At 40.5% G+C, this 22,713-nt stretch overlaps 1 protein-coding gene across 4 annotated transcripts in view; it reads left to right on the top strand.

Annotated features, from left to right (window-relative positions):
- LOC137281521 (thialysine N-epsilon-acetyltransferase-like) overlaps positions 1–22,713 on the top strand; it is a 127,212-nt gene that overhangs the window by 91,030 nt on the left and 13,469 nt on the right. The window contains exon 5 of one of the 4 annotated variants that reach the window (XM_067812798.1): positions 12,014–13,508. The exons of the other annotated variants lie outside the window; for them this stretch is intronic. Within the exon in view, the coding sequence (XP_067668899.1) occupies positions 12,014–12,106 (93 nt within the window). The 3' untranslated portion in view covers positions 12,107–13,508. Of the gene's footprint in view, positions 1–12,013; positions 13,509–22,713 lie in introns of those variants that run through there. 4 annotated transcript variants of the gene reach the window in all.

Below are 22,713 nucleotides of genomic sequence, written 5' to 3'. Positions count from 1 at the left end.
TGTGGGCAGCCATCGTCGCCGTGGCGGGTCTGGTGTACGTAGCGGCTAAGAAATCTTTAACCAAATAAGTCCCAAAGTTACCCCACCAACCACTAGGGCTGTTTTATTATCAATATGCTGCTGATAGGTGGTGGAAACCCCCACACCCCCCGGGGGTACCTCCACATGAACTTTAGGCTCCGGAGGTGGCGCCACTATACCTTTTTCACGTGGTTGGATGTGTGGGATATGTGGGGTGTTAATATCGGGGTTGATACCCAACTTTTGGTCCGCCGTGGCTATGACTATTTTGTTGTTATAACCCACCACTTTTTTTATTCTCAGTTGCATATCACTCGGAGCCATATACAACCCCACGCCGAACACGTAGTTGACTTTCGATCTGGCGTATTCTAACACGTTTTGGTAACGGTCGATGGCCCTCGGGAGATCAACTGGAGAATTGATAGCATCCTCAACGTTGGAAACGAATTGTGTCTGAGCGTCGTAAGCAGTTCCCTTACCGAGGATGTTAGAACGCGTCATCGACTGCGCACCCAACAGCGCCCACACGTACGTTCGAATCGAGTCGTTCAAGCGTATTGTACCAGCACGAGTGAATCCTTTCGATGTTTTTGAGATCATTTTAGTCCAGGCTGTGGCTGCATCAGGACTTGTTTGTTTTATACAGCTGACATGGATCTGTTCATTCGTTGTGGGGCCTGTAAATGTATGACGGTGTGGGTTGTATGAACCATCTTTAGAACCGGCATAATATTTTCCGGACCTGTAGAAGTACACGAGAACTATACCGAGACCATGGTTCACACCAGGAAGGCGAAAGTCTTTATTCGTTGGAATCTCAAACTCCCCACAAATACGTTCATAAGCGCGTCTATCATAGGGGTTATTCGTCATACTCCACGCTTTATCTTGGGGAAGAGGAGCACTTATTTCCTTCAATATTCGTCTCGTTTGATAATAAATATGAAACAAAACAACCGCCTTACTCAGTTCGTCTATACCGTAGTCTGGTGTCACACCCGACCCTGTCGTCGCACACCACACAGCAAAGTTGAGTTGGTTCTGCCAAAACTGCATTGGGTTTTGATTCCAGTTTACCACCGCCTGCGCGTTATTAACGGACACGACATACTTTTCAAAGATATCAATAAAGGTTGTTTTAAACCCCGTACCATCTGCATTCACCACGATTTTCAAGTGTGCTAAATCCATATTATAATATATAAATTATATAATATAATATGTACATAACACTTCCAGGAATAACGAGCGGTGAGGCCGTTCAGCTGACGCACGCGATCGATAACACGTCAGGTCAACTCGAAGTCGCACTCTGCGATATCACCTACCTACCGCAATGGACTAACATTAATATCAGCAACAATAAGCTGTTCGTCAGTGGAACTCGCAGTCAGATAACTGACGGTTACTACAGCGTGTGCTCGCTAAACGACGAGGTCTTCAAACCCCTGGGAGCCGAACTCAAGATGAACGACTCAAACGGCACAGTGGTGTTAATCAACAACGGAAGAACCTCCTTGAGGCTAGGCCGACCATTAGCGAGGATACTCGGTATGTCTCCTGACGAGATAAAACCAACAACAACCGTCACAGGCACGAAGTTACCCGACCTAGTACCGTACCGAGAGCTGTACATTCATCTAGGTCAGGTGAGCACAACGTATAATATTCAAGGAGGCCACCCTTCCACTATATTGAGAGCAGTGCCGGTGAAAACTGAGAAATTCAACGACGGTAGAACCGAGTCATTTTCACCACGGCAGTATAAGAGATTAACCCAGGGTAACATACCTGAGCTGACAATATCGGTGTTAGATATAAATCATAATCCTGTAAATATAGGATACCTCAGCTTAACGCTTCACGTAACATGACCAGCGCACAAGGGCCCGGAGTGAAAAAATGCGTCAATATCGGGATCTCCGACCTCGGAGACACACGCGGTTTCGACGCTCCCGGAGTAGATGGTAAATCGTATGCCTTGCAACTAAAAAACAACATTTACAAACGCGTTGAAATCCCCTCCGGTGGAGCCCTAAGTGATATGATAGATACCACAGGGGCAACAGCCAACACTAAGTACGCCCTCGTCAACACCGGTGATGACAACTGGAGAATATACCCATCATTCGGAGGTAAACTGTTCGACTTAGACGATGTTGAGAGCACTACCGTCGTCAAAAACAAACCATATATGCTCGTCTTCACCGAAGATGACAAGTGGGTGTTGTTACCCGATAACAAATGGTTTCTCAATATTAGACTCGTCTCCCCTTACGTGTTCACGGATAACAAAGACAACCACCTAAACAAAGTCGTGAACAATGGAACCCTGCTCGTGGCTTACGTCCCAACTCAGAGACGTAGCATAGTCGTCAGCCCAGTCAACACTATAGCAGCCCACATGCTATCGAGTAAACCGGCCATGCAAAACGTGAAATTGCAGTTGGTGTCTGAATTCGAAGGCGTGGTTAAGATACTAGAGAGTCTACCGGCAAACTCAACACTGTTCATCAAAGTCTACCTAGGGGAACCATCGGGGAATGATGTCGAGATCGTGAAGGGGATCAAACTCGGGTGGGTGAAACGACACCAGTTTCAAGTTTGCAACGTTTACGTGCGGGTGGGTGTCGACTCCAAGACCAGTCTGCAGGGGGTCAACGTGATCGTAGAAAACAAGATATCACTAATCAATATCTTCCTGCCTGACAACATACACTTCATGGGTATAAAGTTAACCCCTGAATTATTATCAGAAAACCAGTTGGAAATTATATCATAATAGTATAATAATGACTAGTCATCATCCCAACACTACGCTTAACGACCTAGGAGACACGGAGGGATTCGATCAGCCTGGTGAGGAAGGTGAATTATACATCCTACACTTCAAAGACAACGTGTACAAACGGGTGCCGTTATCAGATTTTAAAGAACCCAAATGGCTGGTCAACTTAACACCAGCCTCACCTTATATCACAATAGGTGAAAATGCGGTGATCTCTAAGATTAAGAACAACGGTAGTTGGGTCGGGGATTTCATTCCGGAGAGGTCATTAATCATGATGGCTACTGGTCCCGGGAAAAATAGGTTAAGGACTATAGTAACAAATAAATTACCATTTCGCAATAATATATATAACATACATCTTGATATATCCCCCCCTTTCACACTCATCATAGAAGTCTTCTTTTTCTATTTAGGTAATGAAAACACCTCAAAAGAACAACAAATTTTACCCGGGGTGTCACTACACTGGTTTGATGAACACACAGACAAATATTGCCGTATTGTTATACAACAGGATACCCACGGGGCCCCTATAAACCGCTTAATAAGCCTCAGTGGGGTTTTTATTACAACAGGAAATTCTATTAGCCTCTCACCTATTACCCTGATTGATGGTCTAGATCTTGTAGGCTTCAAATACATTGAAAGATTTTTAACTGAACCCCAATTAAAATATCTTTCAAAATATATATTATAGGATGGGTCTGTACCCAGTCGTAGAGGAAGTAGCGAAGACGTTGGAAACCGTAGATGGGTTCCGCTTGAGGCAGTTATGTGATGTGAAACGCCAACTAGAACAAGACCGTGACACGCGGAAAGCTCTATGTAAAAAGTACAATAGAGCTTTCAATATCGTGGACGGGGCTGACACTACCCTTATGGCAACCAGCATGGGACTAGGGGCGGCAGGCGTTGGGTTGTTAACCACCATCGTGGCTGCACCTATAGTGTTAGGTATTGAAATAACGGCTGGGGTGACAGGGTTGGTAGGGTTGGCGCTTAAGTTAGTATCACGCAGACTTAATCGTAAGGCATTGAAACACGACGAGATCAGGGTTCTGGCCGAAGCAAAGCTGAACACAGTTAGTGAGCGTATTTCCACGGCACTCTCTGACAGTAAGATCTCAGAAGAGGAGTTTCGTTCAATCCTATCTGAACTCACAAAATATAACGGAATGAAACAAGATATTCGATCCAAGTCTCGTAAGTCTGCTATCAGCGAGGCCGAGAAAAAAAAGTACATAGCACAGGGAATACAAAAAGCCCAGCAAGCCTTTATTATGAACACCAAAGAGATCGTAGGCGGTTCACATTAAACTGTTTCATCGATATAAACATAACATAGGGGCGATAGCCGTAAGCGAGCCACCGATCCTATATGGTCGGTCAAAACTTACAACATAGATAAAGTGGATATGAAAGCCGACGAACCTAACTTATACTTCTTGAGGGGTGGGCCGGGTAGGGGGTTTGTAAGAGAAGAATTATTGATCGTACCGTACGGCACAGTGTTACCGCCTGCCAAGTCACGGTAAACGTGATGGCGTGGCTTTGTAGTAGGGGCAATAATATCAAGAGCTAATAGTCCCACCAAAGCCTCATTTAGTAAATGAGGCTTTTTAGAGGGGTTTTTGAAAAGTGTTTTCGGACTATCATTCCCTATACTACTACTACTTTGGCTATCTCTGAATCTATCAGACCATCAACAGCAGCCCTTTATGATGCCAAGTGGAATGTTTTCACACAGTAGAGAAGAGAGCTGCTACTCCTCAATATTCCTGTCACCATCCCTATCATAGTGGACTGTATGTCAGGTCGGTGAAGAAGCTGAAACACAATACAATCAAAGGCTACAGATAGGCGATTGCCTCAGTTCTAGATCTACAGGGATCATCAATAGGATCAATTCTCTCCTTGCACAAACTTATCGGATCATTCGGATCATCAACATTTCCCAAATGGGACCTATGTTTAGTTTTACAAGCTTTTCAGAGATATCATTTTGAACCCATGTGAGATACAATTTTGATATTTGATGTCAAGTAGTAATTTACCAAAACAAATTCTACGCTCTCTTGGGGTCTACATAAAACAATTACTCTATGTGATAAGAAATGTTTCCTTAAACATTTAGACTTTGACCTCCATCACTTGTTTGAATTGTCCCTTGAAACATATGAACTGTCACTTATGCATGTATATAACAAAGGACATAATCCCAAAATAATTATGAAGTCTCCATTATCCTTAGAGGTCTCACAAATGATTCCTGTTTTGCTGCAATTGGTGTACTGTCAATGTCTGTCACTTTAGATCTGTCAGAAACACTTGTATCTCATACATCCAATGACGTCGTGGAAAAATCATGATGCTGACTGGAATTTGACTATTAGTGTTCTTCATATCAACATCTCTTTGTAACACATACTTTTTAACATGAGTATCATGTCATCTATACATGCCACCTGTACTTCATTCCAGATCAACTGCATTTCCATACCTGTTTACAACTGTACAAGGTTTAGGATGGAAAATACTGCTTAACTTGTTCTCATGAGCACTTGAACCCCAGCCTGGATTGGAGTACGTTGAGCACATCACTTCATATCAACATAATCTTTCCCCTTCATCTTTTGTGAGTGTAAACTTCAAAAGACCTACTATAGCAGTCCATGAGCCCCAGAAGATTACCTCCTGAGGGCAACGATCCAAGGAGATCAGCTGCTAAATGTTGCAACGGTAGCGACGGTAAAGTTGTTTGGAACATTGGTGGGGGAGGATTTGGACTCTCACAACTTGACATCCATGGCATGACTTCTTTTCTCAGTTTCTGTTTCATTTTTACTACTCCAGGATGACCTTCATGAGCCAAGCTGAACACTGTTTGCCTGAGGCACATAGGAATCATTAACACTTTTTCCCGAAGAACAACTTTTCTAATTACTGAGAGTTCTTGTCTTACAGGAACATACTTCACAATTTTCATCACATGCCACCTGCCTGACAATAAGCATTCCCTAATCTCTTTTAGCTCACTGTCTAATTCAGAAACGTTTTCAACATCACAAGTTGTTGAGGCTGTTGACGTTGATTCCGATGCAATGAATATGACATACCTGTAGGAAATTTAGGACCTGTGAAGGTCCCGGGGTAGAATAGGCCATCAGCAACCCATGCTTGCCATAAAAGGTGACTATGCTTGTCGTGAGAGGCGACTAACAGGATCGGGTGGTCAAGCTCTCTGACTTGGTTGACACATGTCATCGGTTCCCAAATGAGCAGACTTGATTATTTACAGACCGACGCCATATAGCTGGAATATTGCTGAGTGCGGCGTAAAACTAAACTCAATCACTCATTAGGAAATGTAAGCGCATATTGTACTGTGTCAAGCTCGTCCGAGATGATATAACAGTAAGTTAACCTGTGGAATGTTGACTTTATTCCTTGTAGCGGTAAAAAACTGCAAAACAATAATGTTTTCTACGTACATATTCCTCGTGAACTGAATAATATACACACTTACCTTTGGCCACTTTAATCCATATGAAATAATAGACAATGCTTACATCACTCTTTTATGGACGCTTCAAACCCAGATGTAGAAAATGTGATGTGCGTACAAATTACGAAATTACCCAGTTGTACTCAATATTATGTTCTTAATTACCAATGAATTACTACTCTTTACACCAATCTGATACGTTTGTTTACATAATTGTTGTGAACTGAAAGGCATACGCAAGTCAGTGAAAGTGATGGTGATGGTCAAACAATAATAAACAGATATTGCGCATATTAGGACGGGTAAATAGTACTTTATAATTCGTATATTATCAAGATACATCAGTATGGTCATTGGAATGTTTTACTTAGTCTTTGCAAGTCATAAGTTTCGCCTTTTGGACATGCATTTAGGAGAACTGGCTCCCAAACAGAAACCCGATGAGACCATGCGGTCTGGCCGATCACTTTTTATCTCTCACCTGGAGAGTTTCAAAACATCAACATACGGAAAAGAAAAAGAAAAGAAGCGTAAGTAAAATGCAAAAAGATCAGAGACTAGAATGAGCAACAGAATACATATGTATTTTCGTGTGGTATGCACTTTTGCTCTGGAGACAGAAGAGTTGCGAAGAAAACACAGAAAGCATGGACATGGAAAAGACACATGGACAGCTCGTCGCTGAAACTCGAAAGGTATCATTCATAATAATGGCAAATAAACTCCTGAAGTAATTCTTTTTGTTCTTTCAAGAACAAAAAGTTTTTCCCTGGCATTACAGAAGTGATTCAAATTTCGCACATTCAGCATGGCGACCAGCAAGTCGGATGTTGTTGAGAGTGGCATGAGTTATGAGCGTGACGATAAAGACAGTGCTTCTGATAGTGGAAAAATTCAGAATTTGAAGTATATAAGGTGCGGCAGCGGTGGTCGTTTAACAACTTCAGTGAACTCTGCTAAGCTGTGCATTGAGAATGATTGTGGCTCTCCCATGTTGGTGAATGTTAAAGAGGATATTGAACATGCATTGAATTCCCTTGAAATTACTCATGATAGATATGCGAAGTTCCTACATACAGAGGAGGATATTTCAGTGGCTCTCAAATGGTATGTGGAGAGGAAATTACTTGCTTGTCTGTGTTTACAGCAGACTGATAATTACCTTCAGCATTCCACAGAAACTGCTACGAATTATTCATCAAAATCATCCCAAGCACACAAGTCAGACATACGCAAGAAAGCTCAGCAACCAAAACATGATTTTCTTGTGACAAGAAATGAAGTAGATGTGCGTGAACATTCTCGCCAACACGGTCAACTAGATAACAGGATAGATGGTAAAACACATTCAAGTAGGACGAGGACACAACACAGTATCACCACAGAAGTAAGACAGAAACTCATACTACAAACAGAGCAGGCTAGGCTCAAAGCACAACATACCCGAGAAGCTGCAGAACTTGAAATCCAGCTTACTAAACTGAAAATCTGATATGACACTGGAAAAGCTGACCTTGAGATCAAGATATTGCAGGATGTGTTAAATGAATCAAGTTGTCATTCTTGATCTAGTATATTTTCTACAAATACATCACTACGTTAAGCAGTGGATTGATACTGTTAACAGTTCCAAGGATACTGATGTTGAGGGCAATAAAAAATCAACAGAACCACGCATACCATGTTTTCAGCCTGCTGCATGTGTGAGAAATAATAATCTACTGCAAGGCAACTCCATGAGATTTCATGGCCATGTCGTTCACACGCAACCAATGTTATCTCATTCTACCTCAATAGGGCAAGACTCAAGAAGTTTGCTGAACCCACAAGAATCAAACTTTTCTGCTCATGTGCAATTTGCAACTCCACCAACATCCATCAAATACAAATGCTAAGGCAGTAGATATCGGGATACAATCACAAGCAGTGTTTAGCTGCCCTCAAAATGTTAGACATTATCAGTATTGTCAAGAGGATGAGCCCATTGATGCATGGATAGATCAACTCATTCCAGGACAAGAGAGACATGTAGTTGCAGCATGAAATAACTGATTCTGATCAGTTGACACAAACTTTTATGTATGTTGAAAGTGACCAAACAAAGGTAGATTTGTCTGTGTTTAATGGAGCAGCACTGGTATGGCCTCGATTTGTGGAACAATTCTATTCTTAAGTACATTGCAGACCTGGCATCTCGGATACGAGGAGGATGGATTTATTACAATCACATTTGAGGGGTGAGGCATCTCATCATGTGCAGGGTCTCGGTTACAGTGGTAAGAACTATGTCCATGTGTTGCAGGAGTTGAAGAATGCTTTCGGTCACAGTGAAAATTGCTCATGCTTTCTTGGACAGAGTGATGACAGGACCTGTAATTCCAGCTGGTGATTCTGCTGCCCTTCGACATTTTAATGTGAGCATCAGAGATTGTGTTACAACTCTACAGCAACTCAAGTATATGTCTGACTTAGGAAGTTGTTTCTTACTCAAGCAACACAAGCAAAAATGCCATGTGTCCTGTGTGGCAATGCACACTATTTGTACAGATGCCCCCTCTATGCAAACAAGACTATTAATGAACGTCGACAGTTAGCAAGGAATAGGAAATTGTGATACAACTGCCTCAAACCCAATCATATTGCACTGAAATCCTTTTCATCTGTGTGCTGTGGTCAGCAACACCAGACTTCTCTTCATGTGAATTCTGAAAACATACATGGGACAAATCACAACATACAGTCATTACCTGATGCAACTCGAGTGTACTTTAAGTTTTATTCCAGTTTTTGCCTTTGGTTCAAATGGAAGGATTATTCGGACAGTTGCATTGCTTGACTCTGCAAGTGACATCTCTCACATAAGTAACAATCTTGCCAAGGATCATGGGCTTCAAGGAAGTAAACATTCACTGACTGTTAAAACTGTGAATTCTGTGGTGCAACAAACTGGACGCAAGTACAGTATGGACATCACTCTGTTTGTCACTATTGGGTGTTTCTGGAGATGAGCGTGAAAGACAAAATACTCAAGCTCAGGTTTATTACACTGTCACTCAAGACAAGTGTTTATGGGATCAGATTAAAAATTTCTGGTTGACAGAGTCATTTGGAATGACACGAGACAGTAGGCATCCATCATCTGCTGAAGACTGAAGGGCACAGGCTGTTCTTGATTCATCCACACATTTGATTGATGGACACTACGAAGTTGGAATGTTGTGGAGGCACGATGATTTAAATTTACCAAATAATTACACTATGGCAGATAGAAGATTTAAGTCATTAGCTAAGCGCCTTGTACGTGACAGTGACGTGATAGTGATACCTTGAATGGCTACATTGTTAAAGGACATGCACACAAGTTGACTGAAGAGGAAGCTATGTCAGTCTCTCCACTGACTTGGTACTGTGATAGGGTGTGTATAATGTAACAGTTAACAGCAGAGTAATTTGGGGATAATAGCTCGGGAAATTAACGTAATAGATTTATCTGTACCTGATAGTCTTGTATCCATTGTTTCACTTATGTGGGGAGCCTCTTGCGGCTGAGTTGTTTAGAATTGTGAAGTGTCTGACATGCACCATGCAATGAGGGTTTGTGCGGCCATATTGGTGGTCAGATATGTGACACATGACTTGCTGACTGCCTTGGTTGGTTCAACGGCACGTGCATTTCATGATGTTTTCCATCATTTCAGGGTCAGAAGTCGATTCCCCACATGACTGCATAAGTGACCTGACTTTTAGTGTCAGTTGTCTTGTTGCGATCATCCAAACAGGTACCATTCTAGCGTCGGTCACGAGGTCTTGTGATCAAGGCTCCCTCTTTTTCTTGTGTGGTAGTTTAGGGTTAGATATAGTTCAATATGGGCTATTACTGTGTTCCTGGTTATGCTGATATGCATAGCCACAACACACCCGGCAGGTTAGTGTGGTCTGTTTTGTATGTGCAGCCAATGCACTGCCTGTCTCTAGCCCTTTAAAAGGAGTAGCTACATAGCACTCCTTGTCTTTTGTCCACTGCTCCGCCAGAGGTGAGGACATTTATTTTAGTTGTTTGAGTCCTGGTGATCCAGATCAAGTAGATAGGTTTTTCTTAGTTTACCACAGGAAGTTATATATTTAGTTGTTTTAGGCATAGGCTTTGAAATCAGAGCCATGTATTGGTAGGATTTGGGGTCAGCTTAGGTTGTTAGGTATAGGTTAGGTTAGGTGGTTAGGCATAAGTTGGGTTAGGTGGTTAGGTTAGATTGGTGGGTAAGGATAGGTTCAGGAATTTTGTTATAAATAGATTATTGAGTTTCCTTTGTCTGTTTGTTCTGTTTTACCAGCAATGAGGCCTGATTCATAGAGCCTACTTGAAGTTGGCTAAGTTATTATAACTGCATAAAAAAATACACAACGCAAGATCCAAAACCAGAGAATAGCCAACTTCAGCTGTCACTGGGCAGAAAAGCCTATTACAGATTTGGTGCCGTGACCAGGATCAGGTTTCTCGTTGCTGGTAGGAATTCAGTTGTTGTTGTTTGATATGGATGCCTTACATCAAGAAGAGTTGCTGGCCTTGTCTGATAGTGGTATCAATGATGGGTTTGCTGAGTCTGGTGTTGGTTCAAGAGCTCAGTCCATCTTCTTGACATCTACACCATCTCTTCGTCCAATAGGAATAGTATACTTGGGTTATGAGTAAAGATGGAGGAAAGACTGCAACAGAATTCCAGGACATCTGCAGATGATTTGCGAACTGACCACTCAGTTCCATTTCACCCCCTGCATGCCCAGTAGAATATGTGGAGTGGGTGAGAGAAACAATGCAGGATATTTTCCAGTATGCAAATGAGCAACTAGGTAAAGCTGCAATTGCACAAAAGAAGAATTATGACAAGGGGTTGAAAACCAGGTCTTTTAACATAGGTACATTTGTCTGGAGGTGGTATCCACCAAAGGCAAATAAAAAGTTAGGATTAGGTTGGGACGGTCCCTATTTAGTTGTTGATAGGCTGTCAGATTTCTTTTTACAGATACAGAAGTCTCAAGCGAGTCCTGTGGTCAGTGTCCACGTTGATCACTTAAAAGCCTATGAAGGAGTCTCAGCTCCTCCCAGTTGGTTACAGGAAGTAGAAAACCCCTCACATCATGAAAGTGATATGCCAGAAACTGATTCTGATTCAGCCCAAGATACCTTTGTAGATACTGTAACTATGGATGCTGATATTCACAATGATGATATAAGTCAAACACCAGCACTTAGAACTCGTTTTGGGAGGCTAGTAAAACCCAGAATAAGGTATTCACCTTAACCTAGTGTGATGTGTTCTTGGTTCAGATGTAACAAGTGTTATTCTAGGGGAAGAGGATCTTAGTACTGTAATGTTCAACTTGTAGCACATTGACCCACCTGGTGTCCATATGTTTGTCTCAGCCGAAGGGAATCAGTGGTTTGGGGCAGTAGTTGGGTGCTGCATGGTTTGATTACTTGGGTGTGAGGCAACAATGGGGTATACAGGGGCCTGTTGTTCATTTCATCTATTGAGGTTATCTTCTCATGAATAAGACTGGTTAAATTCTTTAAGTGCAGACTTTCTCTGAAAAACTGCTTTACCAAATATGAAAAAAGAAGAAGTTAAGTGTGTTATATTTCACAATCTTCATTTTACCTTTCAGTTTTGAAAGCTGATAACTTTTATATTCAGATGGAGATATTGGTAAAGGAGCAGGAAGAGTTAGAGTTGTTTTTGGAGGGTGAATGCCACTATGGCCAGATGAGGGGATGGTGTGTCCTGTAGAAGTGTGTTCAACCCAACACTTCCGTTCTTTTGGGAGATTGTTAGATCACTGCAGCTGGATTGACCGACATATGGTCCAATCGAGTCCATGCCAAATGTCCATCATGTGGACATGTCTTCACAGACTGGAAGAGAGCAAAGAAGCATGCTTGAGGGTACAAACCACCTGTTGTACTTGAGAAAGTGGAGGTAGAGAATTTCCGTTACATCGATCCTGGTGACGTCCTTCTTCCCCGACTGGTGCGGATGCTGGACCCTGGACGAGAGTCCCTAAAGAAAGAAGAGGCCGCCAGACGTCACAGCCTCCCTTTCAGAGAAATCCCCACAGAGGACCTTCAGATGGAAATAGATGCCATTATGGAGGGCCTTCCAGACCCTCCCAGCGACTGACCTCAAGTTCGCACTCATGATACGCGATTGTCGCATTTTATGTACATGTGTTCAATGAAATATTTGTTTTGTTGTGCTGGTATTGGGGGTTATAGTTGGGAAGTATTTTGGTTTAGCTGGAAGTAAAGTTATTAGTCAATAACTTTGTTTAAGGGGGGAGGAATGTGGTAGTTTAGGGTTAGATATAGTTCAATATGGGCTATTACTGTGTTCCCAGCAGGTTAGTGTGGTCTGTTTTACATGTGCAGCCAATGCACTGCCTGTCTCTAGCCCTATAAAAGGAGTAGCTACATAGCACTCCTTGTCTTTTGTCCACTGGTCCGCCAGAGGTGAGGACATTTATTTTAGTTGTTTGAGTCCTGGTGATCCAGACCAAGTAGATAGGTTTTTCTTAGTTTACCACAGGAAGTTATATATTTATTTGTTTTAGGCATAGGCTTTGAAATCAGAGCCATGTATTGGTAGGATTTGGGGTCAGCTTAGGTTGTTAGGTATAGGTTAGGTTAGGTGGTTAGGCATAAGTTGGGTTAGGTGGTTAGGTTGGTGGGTAAGGATAGGTTCAGGAATTTTGTTATAAATAAATTATTGAGTTTCCTTTGTCTGTTTGTTCTGTTTTACCAGCAATGAGGCCTGATTCATAGAGCCTACTTGAAGTTGGCTAAGTTATTATAACTGCATAAAAAAAATACACAACGCAAGATCCAAAACCAGAGAATAGCCAACTTCAGCTGTCACTGGGCAGAAAAGCCTATTACACTTGGTTAAGATTATAGAGAGTAGGTTGGGAAATATGTGCAGCGTCTTCTTGTTAGGTTGGGAAGGGAGAACATTATTGTAGGATGAAATAGGATAGGAGTTAGGGATTAAAAAGGGATAGATTAGGAATAAGAATTATAAGGGGTTTGGTCGGGAGGATGAACACAAGTTAATAAGTTAGGGTAGGGGTGACTGAGTATGAATGATGTTTTGATACGTTTTTCTTTTGTTTCAATAAACTCTTCTTCTGTCAAGATTTTGGTGTTGTTTTCCATGTGTTTATAGTCCAATAAAAAAAACAGAAACTTAATTACATATGATGGGGTACACAACAAAATGTATACAATCCAACAACATTACACAACGCAAAGTCCAGAGCAATTTGTTGTCATCTTCCCCTCTCAGTTAAAACAGTAATTCACAGCTGTCACTGGACGCTCCCAGGAGAGCACCTATTACAGTACATTCCTCATCATGAGGTGACAAATATCAACAAACTAGGGAAAGTTAGGGTAGTGTTTGATGCTGCTGCAACACACATGGACACATCGCTGAATGATAACTTGATGACAGGGCCAGACCAACTGAATAATCTGTTTGGTGAGCTGATTCGATTCAGGCAGTTTGCAGTGTGACTCACAGCTGATATAGAAGGAATATTTCACCAGGTGAAAGTGCCAACTAATAATTCAGATGCATTAAGGTTCCTGTGGAAAGAGGATTTTAGGAAGCCAGGTCCACCTGATGTATTCAAAATGACTGTCCACATGACTCTGGGAGGTTTCCATCTACACAAGTGGATGTCAATTAAGTTGATGTGCTTGACATGATTGCAGATAGTGAACAGACTTCTGGATGTGTAAACTTGGACTTAAATCAAATGCCCATTCAGCCAGCTCTTGGTTTCAAATGGAATGTTGCTAATGACACCTTTGTATTTGATCCCAACCCGAATGCCATACTTTCTAAACGAGGCATTGTGAGCATTGTTAGTTCAATCTTTGACCCTTGTGGGTTTCTGTCTCCTTTCACATTTAGAGCAAAGTGTCTAATTCAAGAACTTTGGCGGCAAAGTTGGATTGGGATGACCCACTGCCCAGTTACCTAGCATCTTCATTCAAAGAATGGCTCTCTGACCTGCACATACTGACCTTCTTTTAAATACCAAGACATCATCCAGATCTTACTAGATTGATTGAACAAATTGATGCTTCAGAACATGGGTTTGGTGCTGTGGCTTACCTTCAATATGCACCACCATCTCAGAACATCACATGCTCCTTTGTTGCAGCTAAAACTTATGTGGCTCCTTTACAACCTGCACTTACAATACCGAAGTTAGAACTACAGGGAGCAGTGTTAGCTGTGCGGCGGTATTTAGCACTGAGAGATGAATTTACTATGCCTGTTGCAAGAGTGAAATTTTGGACTGATTCAAACACTGTTATGCAATATATCAACAATGAGGCAAGGAGATTTAAACCATTTGTCTGCAACAGGATCTCAGAGATACTTGAAGTCACTAAAAGTGAGCAGTGGCGACATGTGCCATCAGGTGAAAACCCTGCTGATCACTGCACACATAGATTGTCAGGAAAACACATAAACTTTTCTCATTCTTGAAACAAGAAGAAAGCTCATGGTTGACAGAATCGTGGACTTCTGCTGACTGGGAACTAAGTGATTATGATCCTGAGAATAAGAGACAACATGTGTTAAATACAGTGACTGACCAATGTGTAACAGGTGGGAAGAGTATTTTCAAGGAATTGGAATTATCAAGCCTGCTGAACCCTGTAAACTTTTCTTCATGGCACAGACTATGTCGACGCACAGCATGAATATTACACGCTATACGCAAACTTCCTCTCCAGTGTGAAATGCCTAAAGCTCACCTCAATCAAACACTCATGTCTTCTATCTTCAGAATATGATGAAGCAAAGCTTTGCTGGGTACAGGAGTCACAAAAGGATGCATTTCAGACAGAATTATACAGCTTTCTGCAGGGCATGGAACTCAGTGCAAAAAGTAAACTCCAGCCTTTATCTCCATTTTACGATGGCCGACATCTGAGAGTAGGTGGACGATTGCAAAAGGCTTGTAACCCACCAGAAACTAACTACCAGCTATTGTTACCTTACAGTCACCCTATCACAAAGCTTATTCTGCATGATGCTCACATTCATACTGCACATGGAGGCTCGGAGCATATGATCTCAACTGTCCGTCAGCGATACTGGCCAATCAGTGCAAGGAGAATAGCTAAACAAACCATCAGTAACTGTCTGGACTGCAGAAAGCGATGTGTAATACCCACTGTGCCTAGAATGGCCGACTTACCTACATGTCGTCTCAGTGCTTCAGCAGGTACATTTGTTCATACTGGTGTTGATTATTTTGTAACATGTTCGTGAAATTCCTGCGAGGTTCCATCAAAAGGTGGGGATGTCTGTTTACTTGCTTGTCTACTCGAGCGGTTCACATAGAAGTAGCTAATTTTCTGGAAACAGACGACTTCATTCTGCTTCTGTGACGATTTATTGGCGGATGGGGTCACCTCAACACATGTATAGTGATAATGGGTCTAATTTCAAGGGAGCAGATAGTGAATTAATGCCTATCAGAGTTCAAGCAAGATAAAATTCCTGATTTTCTTGCTCCACAAGGGATCCAGTGGCATTTCATCCCTCCACACAGTACAAGCTTCTGCGATGCATGGGAGGGGCTAGTCTGCGCAACAAAGACAGCTGTCAGAGCTAATCTGAGGAAAACCTATGTTTCTGAATCTGACTTTCGGACTGCTTTGGTAGAAATAGAGGCTGTTTTGAACAGCAGACCTTTGTCAGTCAACACCCTGAGGATTATACCCCAATCACCTCCAAATCATTTTCTTCTTGGTAGGCAAGATAACCAACTCCCTCCTGTTATGTGCACAGATCAGCACATCAATAGCAGGAAGAAGTGGAGACAAGCTCAAGTTATTGCAGATCACACATACAGAAGATGGCTGAAAGAGTACCTCACTGAACTCACTGTTCGACATAGATGGGGTCAGGATAACCGAGCCTTATCTGTTGGAGATCTTGTGTGCTGAATGTTGTTGACCACCAACCACTTGGAAACTGGGAGCTGGGAAGAGTATGCGCTATCTTCCCAGGTGATGATGGGAGGATGCGGACTGTGAAGGTGAAATCAGAAAGTGGTGAATACATTCGTCCTGCAGCAAAGATATGTGTGCTTGAAGAAAATGTCCCAGCACAAAATGACTCTAAAGAAACCATGTAATGCATGATTTATTTTTCAGATTGTGTTAAGACCATGAACTCTGAAATGGGACTCAGTCAGGGGGGTGGGTTATGTAGGAAATTTCGGAGCCGTGAAGGTCCAGTGGAAAAATAGGCCTACAGTAACCCATGCTTGCTATAAATGGCAACTATGCTTGTCGTAAGACTAACGGGATCGGGTGGTCAGACTTGCTGACTTGGTTGACACATGTCATCAGTTCCCAAATGCGCAGATTGATGCTCATGTTGTTCATCACTGGATTCTCTGGCCCAGAATCGATTATTTGCAGACCACTGCCATATAGCTGGAATTTTGCTGAGTGTGGCGTAAAACTAAACTCAATCACTCATTAGGAAATGTAGGCGCATATATATTTTCATGTGGTATGCACTTTTGCTCTGGGGGCAGAAGAGTTGCGTCCCTTGAGGTGCAGGGGCGAAGAAAACACATAAAGCACAGACATGAAAAAAAACATGGACAGCCCATCGCTGAAACTCGAAAGGTATCATTCATAATAATGGCATGTTTGCAGGGGGAAAACAAACGTATCGACACACACTTCATTGTATTTCCTGCAAATTAACTCCTGAAATAATTCTTTTTGTTCTTTCAAAAACAATACCCGTCAGCCATGCTTGATTCAGTTCTCATCTCAGTTTGTTGATTTGACATTAGTAGTCTTGAAAGACAGTCAGCAATATTGTTCTCTCATTACGTACTTAACTCTGTAATCATAGGCTTCAATTCTAGGACATGGTCTTGAACGGATAGTATGTGTGAATTGCAGTGGTTTGTGATCCGTTAGAATTTCAAAATGGGCTCCATGCAGGTTTTTCCTCATGAGTCAAACTTTTGCTTGCACAACATATCACACGATGAACATCGTTTTGTTGTTGCATATTACCGTCACCATATTCACAATTTTCCGCTTGCTCCCTCAAATGCATAATAAAGTGTACCACAATTTCACTACTCGTCTCAGTGTTCACGAATTGTTTTTCAAAGTAACAGGACATTGGGTCCTGTAAGTTTCAGATGTCTGTCTGAAAATTCACAGGACCCACAGAACAAAATTAAACACATAGTTTAGATTTAACATTTCTCAGAATTGGCATTGAAATTATTAACATTATATAATGACAAACATTATAAACATAAATTTATAAACAGTGAACAAATGTCACATGCCACAAATAACAACTTCAGACAAAGTCATTGTGATATATTCAGTCAGACACTGGGGCCAGCAGGTTGGGAGCTTCTGTCTGACCGTTGGCAAATGTGCCGCATTTGTCAGAGGGTCAGACATTATTCATGAACACTGTTATGTGGGGAGTAGTCCCTGGCCTTCGTTCTGTTATTAAACAATTTTGGGTCTGATAACAGTCAAAAGAGTCACAGATCCAGAAGTGACATCCTAGATCAGCTTTTGGGCAATTGGAAGTGATTTCAAAGACCTGTGAGAGGTGGGCCAGAAGTGATGTCATAACCAGAAGTAACATCAGTAGGACGGGATGATTTGAGAAAGACCGGAAGCAAGTGCCAGATTTATACCAGAAATGATGTCAGACATTCATAAAAGGTGAAAGGGTAATGACAGGTCTTCATAAAGCTTCAGGTCGATTTATTGATTGTTCATATATAGTCAGGATATACTGTCGTAATGATTTGGTGTTTATCTTCGTTTACATTTAATACATCTCTACGAGTTTATTGAGTTGGTTATTCCTAAGCCATAGTTATCCTAGAATGTCTGGATGTGTCAGGAATAGTTGTTAGTGGTATCTAGAGGATTAAACGTCAAGGGACAGACTACCATCCTTATGTGGGATTTAGGCAACCATAATCCACAGGGAATGAATTCACAAAACTTAGGAACAATGTATTGGTAATAATTGTTTTTAACTTACCTCTGAATTATGGGATTTATGTCCCACCCGACCTTCCCCACCTTATTCTCTAGAATTTATGTTTTTTGTGAAAAATTGTGAAGTTTTTCATACAACAATAGCATGACGTTTTGTCAAGGGGAGGTAATTCATTGCGTTGAAGGACTGAACGTATCACCAAGGATAGCTGTGACTTAGGGTTTAAATTTTTTCATTTTATTTTCTGTATGTGACTGTAGGAATCACAGAGTTAAGGCAGCCATAATCCAGAGGTAACTTTACTAATGATTACTAAGAATACATGTAATTGTTCCTTTCTACAGCAGAAGCTAACACCATTTTAACAGCTCTTAGATATATTAATAAACACTGTAAATATAAACAAGACATAATCTTTTCCAATTCTCTTTCATGCCTTCAGGGTATTAAAAATCTTTCTTATAAACATTATTTTATATAAAGATCTTGCTACTGGCCAATGCTACATCGTCCAATGTTGGTGACCCCACCACTGGGAATACAATGGCCAATTTTGGTGACAAGGCAGCACTCTACAATCTGTGATGTCACTTCTTACTTCATACTCTGATTACAAAGCTAGCATGAGAATCTACATCTTTGATCTGATGCATAAGGGGGACCCCCAAGTAGGCATTAATAAATTACATGCAATAAAACATTATTTTGGTTACACCTACTTGGGTTGTCATTCCAGACTTAAAGAGGTCATTATGTGACGATGTCACATTGGCCATACTACTCATGAATGTAACAGAGGTGTTCCTATATAGTTGATGAAAGGTGAACAACTGTCAGGGTTTTCAGGGATTTATTCCGGCACTGGTGTCATGGGATATTGAGATCCCCAGTTGGCTGTCAGTCCATATAACCGAGCTAACAAAATGCCCTGCATAATAAAACATACATAAATCATTACATGTCTTTCATATATGCAATACATATCATGTTACACATTCAGTATGATTATCACTGTACTGTTGATACATCTGATAACTGCCAGTCATGCAGATTTAAGCAGACATGTAAACTGATCAGATATATGATAATTATATAATTACAAATATTTACAATGGCAATCTTACAAACCTCACCTGCTCTCAAGGACGCAGGCAGACTAAGCCAGCAGCTAATTAGTACATCTCAGTGAACCTAAACAAACAAAATACTGCCTAAGTATGCTGCTAGTATATATAGATACACATCATGAATAGCATTAGGGTTCACGTAAATAGTTAAATTACTGACTCTAATGCACACATAAAATATGTATATAGGACCTAAACATTATAGTAAACATGTATGATACACATTACTGTATCATGTCAATCATATAATAGTTAATACATATATACATATACCTACCACACACACACACACACACACACAAATACCTTACTGTTCAATAAACGCATGCCAGTATACTAGTGTACTGGTACAAAATACATAACAATACTAAGTCTGCATATGTTTACAGACAAACACTTAATATTCGCTAGAAATGATGAAACACTAATCCTTAAAACATGTAATCTAACATACTAAATCCTAATAGCCCTACTGTGATTTGATATGGAAAGATCTAATTTAACTTACTCTGTGATGTGCTGATGTTGTGCTCTGATGGTGCTCACAAGGAGAAAAATGTTGACTGCCACAGGTGAAAGGCAGTACGAAGCTTTAAATATGACAAGAAGGTGAAATCTATCAAACAATAGAAATCTTGACAATAGGCCAATGCAGAGATTGACCACCACAAATTACCTACTCATAACAGCTGTAACTGGCTTACCAGGGCTACTGTGGTATATCACTGCTTTCAGTACCATGTAAAATGTATTCAGATATTCTTAATACTAGACTTACAAAGTGGTTAGAACTACATGACGTGCTGGTTGAGGAACAGAATGGCTTCCGATACAAGCATAGTACATTGGAACATAGTTATGGCCTATATTCAGTAATCAATAACAGAAAGGTAACTAAGAAATCCACTTTTGTGTGCTTCATCGATGCAATGAAAGTGTTTGATAAGGTAGATAGAAATTGTCTATGGTATAAGCTGTTATAACTTGGAATCAGCAGAGAATTTGTTTATGCTGTTCAGTTGGTTTACAATAATTCTGTACGAATAAACTACCGTTTGTAGTGTTAACATTGATGGAGTTATGTTGAGTACACTATTGTACGCTGATGATATTGCTTTGATAGCAGTGGACAAGTTGTCCGTCCAGGGAATGTTAGACTGCGTTGATAATTGGTGTTAACGTTGGCGTTTAACTATTAAAAAGAATAAAACTAATGTCGTTCATTACCAACCCCGCTGTTTCAGTAGGTCACAAGTTGTATTCCAAATTGGTGATATTACCATTAACAATGCAAGCGTGCATAAATATCTTGGCGTTTGGTTACAGGAAAATATTGATAGGAACTTTACTGCTAAAGAAATCACTAAATCTGCAAGTCGTGCACTTGGTGTTATCACGTGTAAATTTAAATCTTGTGGTGGTTTGGCTTAGAACATCATCAATACGTTATACAATATCTTGTCCAGCCTATTTTATCCTATGGGTCAGCCACATGGGGTACAAAACAATTCAGTTGTATAGATGCAGTACAAAATAAGGCCTGTAGATTCTTCCTAGGTGCCAGCAGTAAGACCCCAAATTTAGCAGTCCGAGGAGACATGGGATGGACTCCTTTCTCTAAACAAAAACTTGAAACGTTTTTGGCGTAAGCTCTGCTGCACTGAACAGTCGAGAATACCAAGAAATCATGGAATAAAATTGTAGTTACTATTCTTAACAATTTAGACCTCCCTGTGGTGGACCTGTGTAATATAACTAAAATGGAAGCTTATTATGTCTCACAGCGGGTACGATCTTTAGATTGTCAGAATTGGAATAAAGAACTTTGGAACAACCGAGGGAAACCTAACGGGAGTAAACTCTGTACTTAGAGAAAGTTTAAGAAATTATTAACAGCCGAACTAGATGTCACTTAAATTCTGCCTAGGTCACACTGTGGTATCCTTAGTAAATTACACTGTGGCACCCTACCTCTGGAAATAGAGGTCGGTAGATTAACACACCCCAAAACACTCCTAGACGATAGAATTTGATTGGGGACGAAGTCCACTTTTTTATTAGCTGTCCGCTATATTCGAACTTACGATATGACTTATGGGAAACTGTACTAATTATTAATCCTATTTTTTTCTCTCTCTTGTCACCTACTGACCAGGCTGCATTCATACTTAGTAATTCTCAGTTAATTAAACCTCTAGTTCATTGGTTACTAACATGTTTAACAGACGTAAACGCATATTGTAGCCCTGTAACTAAATATACAACACTTTACTGGTGATCATGGAACTGTCCATACATTATCCACTATAACCTGTTTTTTAAATCTTCCTACTGGTGCTTATATTCTATGATAGATTATTCACTTCATGCACTACCATACATTCTATAGTGTCTTGTGTCTCTTGATGTTATATTTTATCAGTATTTTAAATTATGTATGTATATTTTATATATTTATAACATGTGACACATAAATAAAATTTTTCTCTTTTTCCAGTGAGTTAATGAAACAGTTAACACAGACCAGTTTAGAAGTGATAAAGTTTTATACCTAAATTTAAAATAATGACGTTTAATACATTAAAATCACATTTATTTACACATTGTTACACGAATATTTATTGAAGGCTAAAGGTCCTCCATTTTGTATCCCTTGTGATGAAAGAATCATGATCAAGCATGTCTTGCTTGACTGTGTTGAATATTTATTCACAAATAAAGCTTTTCAGCTGGACTTTTTTAAAGTGATCTCAGACACTCACTGTACAGACTACTCTTGGAACATTCATTTTGACACTCATCTTGCATCACAAATTTGTTAGTGTTTGTTTCTAGACATTTATTTTTAAATGAAAATCATATACATGCAAATAACATGCCATACACAAGTTATCTTTCAAAAGCAACTACATTCCAAATAACTATGGTTGTAAGTAAGTGCAAATGGTGATGCACTCTCAAAACATTCAATAATATCGTATCAACAATGATTAACTCCGATAAATCTCCTAAATATTTTAATAGTAAATGAAAAGAAAATGAAGATACCTACTTTTTTTAAGACTGTTTTGCTGGTTGAAAGGGGATTTCTTATACCTTTTGTCACAGCAATTTATTAATCGAAACACTACATAGGCTAGGTAGTACAGAAGTGACACAAACTGACAATTGTTGCAGCTC

This window comes from Haliotis asinina, chromosome 4 (assembly GCF_037392515.1).
Source record: "Haliotis asinina isolate JCU_RB_2024 chromosome 4, JCU_Hal_asi_v2, whole genome shotgun sequence".
Classification (NCBI taxonomy): Eukaryota; Metazoa; Mollusca; class Gastropoda; order Lepetellida; family Haliotidae; genus Haliotis; species Haliotis asinina.
Note: the sequence above shows the minus strand (reverse complement) of the source record. Positions and strands in the feature narration are given on the sequence as shown.